Consider the following 9,431-nt stretch of genomic DNA (forward strand, 5'->3'; position numbering starts at 1 on the left):
GAGTTTATGCCCAATAATACAACTCTCTTCGATTTGGAAGAGGGTAAGCTTTTGGAAAAGGAAGCCTATGATTTACTCAATTCCCTGCAATGTTCCATGCCCCAGTTTGATGCTGAACTAATGTCAACGGTACGTAAATTTGAGTCTGTGGTATGGGAATTGGATGTGGTCAATCGTATCCTGGGTGCCGATGAAATCTTTCAAATGTTGGAAGAGACGAGTTCGAATGAGTACATGATCATATTGGATATGTTGAAGAAATTGAATAATTTAATACACACGAGTGCCAGTGATGATGTTCAAAAGCTGTTGGTGGCCAGTCCATGCTATGATACAATCAAAGTGAAGTATATTTTACAATTTTATACGGTCAAATCGAATATGCGTAATAAATTTCAAGAGCTGGTGCAGTTTTCGGAAAAGCAAGTGGCATTAAGTTCGTGTGCCACCATACAGGTGTCCAAAGATATTAATCAATTGCAGGATACGGCACTGGCTTTGTTTCAGGTGGGTGAAGATATTTTTTATATGAAAATAATTTTAAAATTTTGAAATTTGTTTCCAGGCCAAGTATGATGTTACCGAATTGTGTGATTTTTTAATGGACAAATGCCTGGCACCGATTATTACCAAACCGGTAAATGTAAACTTCTCGGAAGAAGGCGAAGATTATCAAATCTTTCAATTGTCCTACTCTGCGGCTGCAGCAGATGTAGGCAACACACCCGATTACACACAGGTCTTTGAAAACATTAAATTACTCTTCCATTGTTTGGATAATTTGAATATATCTGTTACCGAGGAGCAACATGTTTTCGGCGTAATAGGAGAACATATTTCCAAACGATTGCTACAGCTACTAATCGATGAATGTCTAATGGATTGTATACCGGATACCTTGGATAATGATTCACAACCAAGAATGATTGAAGATATTCTAATGTTTGAAAGTTTTCTGGCTGATGTGTTTTTAATTAATCGCGATATTGATAATCAATTGAGTAAATTTACGGAAAACTTTGATACGCTATATCATAATCGTCTGTTTCGGCGCATTATGGATACGGGCAGGGAGTTAATGCAGAAGGATCTACAAGATATGACCGTTATGGCGGAGAAAAATACAGCCGAAGATGTGGCAAATAATCCATTTTTGTTTCCACGCTGTATGGTGTCAAAAAGTGTGTTGGTGAGTAGCATTTTATATGATCTAAATTTTAAAAGTTCACCTTGAGAAAAATTCAATTTTAGAATGAAATTTGAATTAAAAAAATTTCCAAAAATCTGTAAGACACTTGTAAACCTTTAATTTGTATATCCCTCAAAAAATTATGCCCATTTTCTCCCCCACATAGGAATTTGTAAAACTTCTCAATCGCATTCTACGCCAGGACAATGAATCTGCCAATGAGGAGGGACGTTTTTTTAACATCATTTCCATTCTAATCAATTCCTATGTTACCCTAGTACCACAATATCACAAAGAACATTTGGAAACATTGCCCCAACAATCTATGTTGTTCTACAACAACTGTATGTTTCTTCATCATTTCTTGGCCAAGAATTATGGCATACCCACGGTATCAAATATGATTAAAAATCTATCGGCCACGGGTACCAAATATTTGCGGCAACAAATCAATCAACAATTGAATGAGCTGCAAAAAATACTGCAAACAAATGAAAGGGAGGTGGGAAATATAACACCCACAATGGTGCATGAATGTTTGTCCCACCTACGTTTGCTTGAAAGTTTATGGCAGCCTGTCTTACCCGTCAAGGAATATAATAAAACCATGGGAGAATTGATAAGTACCTGTTGTTTAATTTTGAATCAACAGGTTGTTGCCAAAGAGACGATTACATCCTTCGAGGCCAAAACAATGTTGGAAATATTTGAATTATTTCAAAACAAGGCTGGCTCCTTGTTTAAGGTAACTCCTCCATATGACACATAAACAACATTTGTCAGTAATGTCCCCTTAAATTCCAGGTGGGCCAAGAACTCAAATCGGTGGTCAGTTGGCAGCGTATGCTACTCTTAAAGGAAACTCTGAAGGCATCTCTTACGGAAATCACCGAAATGTGGTCCATGGGCAAGTATTCAGATTATTTCAAAGCCGATGAAATAATTGGTTTAATCAGAAGTTTACACCCGGATACGGAAAGACGTGCCTTGGCCTTAAAAAAAATCTATTAACTATTTTTTATTATATTTACCTATGTATATAACCTATATTACAATTTGAATTCTTAAAAACTAAGCTGTGCTTTCTGCAATTGCCTGCAACAATAAAGGCTTTAGCTGATTTTGTATTAATGAATGATCTTTGCCATGTGTAACTTCGAGAATTTTACGTGCTTCTTGGAAATTTTCAATACAATCTTTGAGATGGGATTCATGATGTTGGATTTTGGCTAATTTTAAATAGAGCAAACCCAAAAGAGGATTCCAATCGCCATAGTATTTGCTGTAAGGGAAGAAAATTAAATTTTATTAATTTCTTATGGGTTGGAATTGTTGAATGATTTAAATTACCGAAAACCTGGCAGTAATTTTTTGCCATAATTTAAAGCTTCTGGCCATTTGCCAACATCTATGGCAGCTTCAAAGGCAGCATCTAGGGTTTTGATATACCAAACATTGAAAGGATGCATAAATTCCTCCTGTTTGTTCAGCAATACTTTACATACATCTAAATCTGCAAAGGAAGAAGAAGAAGAAAAATAAAGTCCTTAGAAGTCAGGAAGATTTAGAAATGAAAAAGAAAAATATTTTTAAAAAAATCCACACCTTTTATAGACCTTTGAAAAAATGAGTTTTATAAAATCACCAAACTTACATGCCACATCTTTCATACTGCCTAACTGATGTTTGGTTAACTCCATGACTTCATTAAAACCATTACGATGCCTGGGACTAATACCCGTACCACAGGCCGAACAATTGGTGAGTTTAACATCAACATTGGCTTTACATTTACGATTCGGACAACAGGCCGACTCCATTTCCAAAGCCTCATGGGGATCAATACACTTGCTGCAGATACACAGGAAATAGTAATTGTCCTTTAAGTCCTTACGTCTTTGTTCAGGCGTATTCAACAAATCTATGTAGCTAATGAAAATCTGAAACGACAATATGTTTATAAATATTGAATTTATATTCAGAGAATCTAAAAATACCTTTGACCAATCCAAACACTCAATATCTTCTATGGCCTGTATATGCAATGTGGTGCCCTCAAATGTGGCCACTGCATTCGGTTTGCAGCTGTGATCGGTGACGGAAACACCCAAAAATATGGCCGTTGCAATTGAATTCATTTCGGCATCGAGTATATTGAATCCATTTGTAATTAACTACAAGTGGTGGACAAATTACATGTGTTGATCATTCAAATAACATTACTACAATTTGTCTACATAAAACCAAAAAAACTACAACTTAGCGCCACATTGCTATGCAAAAAGTCACCAGAAGGGGGCTCGACATTTAACATTAGAAATTTTTGTTGTTGTTGTTCATGTTCTATGTTTATAAAAATCGAAAACGAAAGTGTGTTGTGGATGCTTCTTTTGTTGGCACAGTGCCCAGGTAGAACACAAGCAAAAAAATTATAAAAAACAAACAATTTAAACGTAAACGTAAAATGAAAAAAAAACAAGCAATATTTTTAATACAAAAAATATGATTGGACAACGCATAAGGTGTGCAAGATTGTTCTAGATTCATATTAATGTGTCATTGATAGCAATTTTTCTTTTTGGTTTATTTTTACAAACCTACCCGGCCATATATTGTTAGCAGTTCAGCCTCGTTGGGTACAATGGCACTGTCCTGCATCATTTCACTCAAAATGGCATGTAAGCATTCCAAGTGTTCCAAACGTCGTGGGTCATGTTTGATTTCTTGATAGTCTATTAAGAGAATATCAATTAATATTTAAACTAATAATTAGGTCAACATTTTCCTTACGTGACATTAAATCTCTAAATTTGCGAAAACATGTCTCTGTGTAATAACCCTTTTCCATATCACCACCATTATTCAATTTGATTATAATACGGCATAGTATGCGTGCAGCATCTGGTACGCTACGTGGATAAATGCGTTTCAGGAATGGACATTCGATTTTATGTAATGGCCATGCCTCCATTTGGCATGCCCGATTACAATAATAGACGTAATTGCAATTTGAACATTTCATAACCTTAGTACTAGTATAAAACAAAGAAAACAAAATTATTTATATTTTATGTCAAAAAATTACATTCCACTCACCTGCTCAAACAATTATCACATCTTTCCTTGCGAAATTGCGATTTAAGCACATAGGTAAATGGCTTTTCCGTTAGAATACGATCGCCCCGTTTTATCGCCTTATTGGGTTTCATTTTCACCACATCCTTTTTGTAATCCTTGGCAGCATAATTACTGATATTCAACGATTCTAGGGATCGTATTAAGTGTGGTGCAAATATTCTTCTATTTGAAGGCATTTTGTTGTTTTTGAAAATAGAATTTATTAATATTGAATTTTATTTGGCAAACTGAAGAAGAAACTAGATTGCCGTAGTATTGCAATTCTTTTTTCTTCCTCCTCTGGTTGTTATTTAGTAGCTGTTGCTTGCTTTTCTGGCAATCGATCGAAAGAAACTGAATGATGTCTATCATAACATAACATTACCTGCTGTGGTGTTTTGTTTTTGGCTGCCTGGCGTCTTATTATTTTTTTTTGTTTTTCCTATTGTGCTTTATGTTTCTCTTAATTTTAAGTGCTAAAACTTAAAAATAAACTCACGGCAAGCGAAAAACACAGAAGGAGAAGAGTTGGCGTTTTATTTTTAGAATGTAAACAAGAAATTGCATGCTATTGTGCCGCTTTGTTTACATTTTGTTGTTGTTCCTTAACAGCTGTTATAAGGGTTATGGGAGAGGGAGATATATATGAATGGTGATGACTGTGGAAATCTTGACACTTGTGGGTGATACTTAGATGTTGGCGTGTGAATTGTATGACAGTTGTTAAAATCAATAAAAGGGTGCATAAAATACTGCAATTTTAACGTTTTTATTACAAATTATGCATAAACAATGTAATTACGTTTAAATTTTATTCGTATAAAATATATTTAATTATTTGTTTTGCAATAATATGAAATATAACTCAAATATTTTGATAAAAAATTGTATTTTTATTTAAATTATAAAATTATTTTAATCTTTGAGGAAGCAATTGAGAATTTAAATTTATTTTTGTAATTTGATGCTGTCTATTTTATGCTAAAAACTGTGAAATTCTACTGTATTAAAATCAAATGATTAGCTATTTGGAATATATAATTGTTAACAATATGATGTGTGACTCGAAAGCTTTATTAAGGATGATAAAATCACACACTCTAAACGATATATAAATCTAAAAAAATCTAAATGTAAATGATAGATAATATAAATAAATGCAAAATTTTATAATGATTAAATTACGCCGTGTAAACGTTATGTTATATGTAAAATTTTTATGATAAAATTTTAATGATAAATTTGCCTTGTGTAAATGTTAGGTAATATATAGATATTTAAATTAAAATGGCTCCGTGTAAACGTTATTTTACACGGAATCTAGTAATATTAATTTATTTTTTTCTTAGTTATTTTAAATCAGGATCAGGCGGAGTGTCTACTTGTTTATTTTTTATTTACTCCCCCCTTTTAAATCCGCAGTACAAAAGTCAAGTCTATTTGTTTTGTTTACATTAAAAAATATCTCCCCTGTTCTGTACTGTTTTGTCTGGTGTTTTTTGGAGAGTGGAAGTAATGAAGCCGTTAGTTATTTTATTCTCTTCTTCAGTACCGCGCTCTCTCTTGCTTTTTATTTAACTACTTTCCCAGAGAGCTTTCAATTGTGAATCCTTGTTCTCACTCTCATGGCATGTCACAGGTTATTTGTTATTTCGCGTGCACACGCACATACACCCGTAGTGTGTACATGCATAGCGATACACACGACAAGAGGCTGTTGTTTTGGCATGCTGTAGCTTGCCTGCCACACAGATTTGCTTTTAGTCGTATACTTTCATTCATCTCTGCTGGACCAAATAAACAAACGGAAACTGTTATAACGGTATGTGCGGTTAATGGATGTGATAAAAGAACAAGAAGAAGAATAAGCATTGATAACAACAAAAACAACTTAAAGGAATATAAGAAAGCAAAGGAAAAAAATAAAAATCAACACTTTGAGAGTTGTAAAATAAAATACAGAAAATTTGTGTTCATTTGTTTCTTTTTGACATAACGGTAAACGGTTGGAGAAGAAGAATTAAAATCTATTGAGAGCGTGAGTGTGTAAACAAAATGTGTGGACAAGAGATTTGCAAAACAACATTATTTGTTATTTTTTATTAGTTAAAATTCTTGTTGTTGTTGTTGCCTTTGAAAAGGAAAATGTACACAAAAGAAAAAAAATTAAGAAGAGGATGTTGCTCTTGAATGTGTCTGCCAATGTTGCTGCTGCTGTTGTAACAATGTGTTTTGTTGTTGTTACTGCTCGTCGTCGCCTTTTTCTGCTCCATGCATTGGCATAATTCGTGTGTTCGTGTGTGTGCCTGTGTGTTGCTGTGTGTACGTGCGTGTGCTTTACTGCTGTAACAATAGTGAGTGAGTGGTTTTTATGTGACACCACCCCAAAGGAAAAGCAGATACAAACAGAATTGATTTCAATTATGAGACAATCGAAGGATTCAACAGAAAAATTAAAGAAAGCAGTCAGCCAGCCAAAAAGCTTGGCAATAGTAAAAAAATAAAATAGAAAAAAACGAAAGAAAAAGGTGAAGAAAAAATCTGAAACGTTGTTGCTATTCACAGAGATAACCGAAATTGCCCAACAAAATGAAGTGAAAGGAGAAAAATCTCTACAAAATACAGAAAAAATTAAATAGAAAAAACGTAGAGTGGTAAATTAAATGAAAATCAAAACTAAATAAAAAAGGAAATATTTTTGTGTTGAAAAAAATTAAATATACAAAAAAGAGGAGTAAAGAAAAATCACATACCAAAGGAAATAAATTACCCAGCATTATTGGCGTGTGTGTAGTGACAAGGCATGAATTGCTGAAAAAAGAACAAAAAGTTTAAAAAATCTCAGCCCTTTTTAGAGCAAAGAAATTGTTTGCAAATGCTGTGTAATTGTAAAAAATGACTAAAAACGCCAAGTGAAAAGTTTCTGTGCAAAGTAAGAAAAGTACAAAAGAAAAGTGCAAAAAACCCGAAAAGTTAATTATGTTTCCTCTGTCATGGATGGTTTTACGGACTGTTTGTTGCCATCACACCATATATCCGTTTACTTCGCATCCTTTAAAAAACACCTGGCCCACAAACAACAGCATCTTCTAGTTTAATATTTTTTTTCGCCAAAACAAAAAAAAGTTTCGTGAATTGTGACTGGCAACAAAAAAATAAACAAACAAACAAAACGAGCAAACGTGCGAAAAAAGGATATCCAACGCAAGTTTAAGTCGAAGTGGCTTCCCCCAACTATTTTTTTCTCACAAACACAATCAAATATCCGGTTGACATTTTTTTGTTGACCTAAGCCAAGGAAAAACCACCTTTCTGGGTAAGTTGTCATTTCCTTTTGACTTTAACTTTAATTTACATTTTATTTTTATTTTATTTAGATTAATTTTTTTGTCCTAACATCGGATCACTCCTACCTTTACAAATTGTTTTGGGGTTATATGGGTGAGCTAAAAATAGGGGTTTGAGTTTTTAATTAAATTCTAAAGCCAAAGGCTAGGTTTTGTGCCTGTTTCCATTCCCAGAAATGCCGGTACGAAGTTACAGAAAAATATGTACAAAGGAAAAACTCTTTGATTTCCTAACATAGCCAAGGCAGAAAAAGGGCAAAAACGAACACTAGTTCCAGGAAGGTTTTAAAATAAAAAAAATATTTGAAAGCATCCTCAAAATTTCCTCATTATCCTTTTCATCAATGCATTTTTATGGACAATTATCCTATCCTTGAAATTCCACCTGTTGGGATAATTTTTTTAATGAAAAAAGCAGGAAAATTTTTCTCAGAAACCCAAAGCTTCTCTGAGCCATAGTTCGGAGATATTTTTGGTACTTGGCTGTGTATGACTGATGACAGTAGTCATACGCCACAAATCTCATAAATAATATAAAAAAAATCTAAACTGATTTTTATCCATAGAAAAAATTTGAACCAAACCACAATTAAAAAAAAAACTAGAGAAAGCAATCTTAAGATTCCGGCATTATCCTTCTCATCAATGTGTTTCGATTCCCAGAAATGTCGGTTCGAAGTTGCAGAAATATAATGAACAAAGGCAGAAAGAGGGCAAATTACGAACACTAGTTCCAGGAAGGTTTTAAAATGAAAAAAAGAAGGAGAAAGCTACCCCAAATTTCCCCCATTATCCTTTTCATTAATGCGTTTTTATGCTGTCCTTGAAATAGTTAGGAAATCCAGCTGTTGGGTTTTTTTTATCAAAAAAAAAAAAAAATATATATATAGGAAAATTTTTCTCAGAACCCCAAAGCTTCTCTGAGCCATAGTTCGGAGATATTTTTGGTACTTGGTTACAAATTCCACCTCTTGAAATATTTTTTTTTTTGTAAAAAAAGGAAACAAATTCTCAGAACCCCAGGACTTCTCTGAGCCATAGTTTGATTTTTTCTATAGAAAACTTTTAGTAGAACCACAGTTCGGAGATGTTTGTGGTACATGGTTGCGCATAACTGATGATAGTAGTCATAGGAACTCATGACAACTAAATAGAAGACGAAAGGATTTGTTGTTTTTAATATAAAAAATTTCTAGACTGATTTTCATCTAGGGAACCTCTTCTATATCCTGCTCACCAATGTGGTTATATGGACAATAAAGATGGCCTTAAAATTTTTTAATGAAAAAAATCCCAGGGCTTTTCTGAGTCATAGTTCGGAGGTTTTTTCAGCAATAGAAAAAAATTTAGCCCCCCAAATACCTTAGATTTATTTTATAGAAAACTTTATGCAGAACCACAGTTCGGAGATGTTTTTGGTACTTGGTTGCGTATGACTGATGATAGTAATCATACGCCTTGGAACCCACAAACAAATATTATTTAAAAAAATCTCTAGACTAATTTTAATCTATGGAAACAATTCGCAGAAAATTTTTATAAAACAAATTTCGCAGTACCAAAGCTTGGTTTTATGTTTGGTTCTTGGTTGCGTATGATTGATAACAGTAGTCATACGCCTATCCTTGAAATTGTCGGGAATTCCATCTGTTGGAATGATTCTTTTAAAAAAAATCTAAAAAAATATTCTCAAAACTCCAGGGCTTCTCTGACCCATAGTTCGGAGGTTATTTCTATTGAAAAGAATTTCAACCGCCCAATATCTTAGTTTTTTTCTA

At 33.5% G+C, this 9,431-nt stretch overlaps 1 protein-coding gene across 1 annotated transcript; it reads right to left on the reverse strand.

Moving 5' to 3' along the window:
• Positions 1–2,260: 2,260 nt before the first annotated feature.
• Positions 2,261–4,498, reverse strand: LOC133336538 (histone-lysine N-methyltransferase SMYD3). The gene is made up of 7 exons (XM_061544820.1): positions 4,286–4,498; positions 3,980–4,221; positions 3,791–3,921; positions 3,187–3,363; positions 2,844–3,129; positions 2,540–2,702; positions 2,261–2,471 (listed from the first exon to the last, which is right to left on the reverse strand). The coding sequence occupies exons 1-7, from the start codon at positions 4,396–4,398 to the stop codon at positions 2,261–2,263; spliced, it is 1,323 nt and encodes a 440-aa protein (XP_061400804.1). The 5' UTR covers positions 4,399–4,498.
• Between the last annotated feature and the right edge of the window lie 4,933 nt (positions 4,499–9,431).

The sequence above is a fragment of the Musca vetustissima genome, unplaced genomic scaffold (genome assembly GCF_032173495.1).
Source record: "Musca vetustissima isolate MV318-11 ecotype Yass unplaced genomic scaffold, APGP_CSIRO_Mvet_v1 utg1129, whole genome shotgun sequence".
Taxonomy (NCBI): Eukaryota; Metazoa; Arthropoda; class Insecta; order Diptera; family Muscidae; genus Musca; species Musca vetustissima.

Coding starts and splice junctions, on each gene's coding strand:
- LOC133336538 (XM_061544820.1), bottom strand. CDS start 4,398: ATGAAACCCAATAAGGCGATAAAACGGGGCGATCGTATTCTAACGGAA. Junction 3,922..3,979: donor ATTTAGAGATTTAATGTCAC/GTAAGGAAAATG, acceptor TTCTCTTAATAG/ACTATCAAGAAATCAAACAT. Junction 2,472..2,539: donor AAATTACTGCCAGGTTTTCG/GTAATTTAAATC, acceptor CTTCCCTTACAG/CAAATACTATGGCGATTGGA.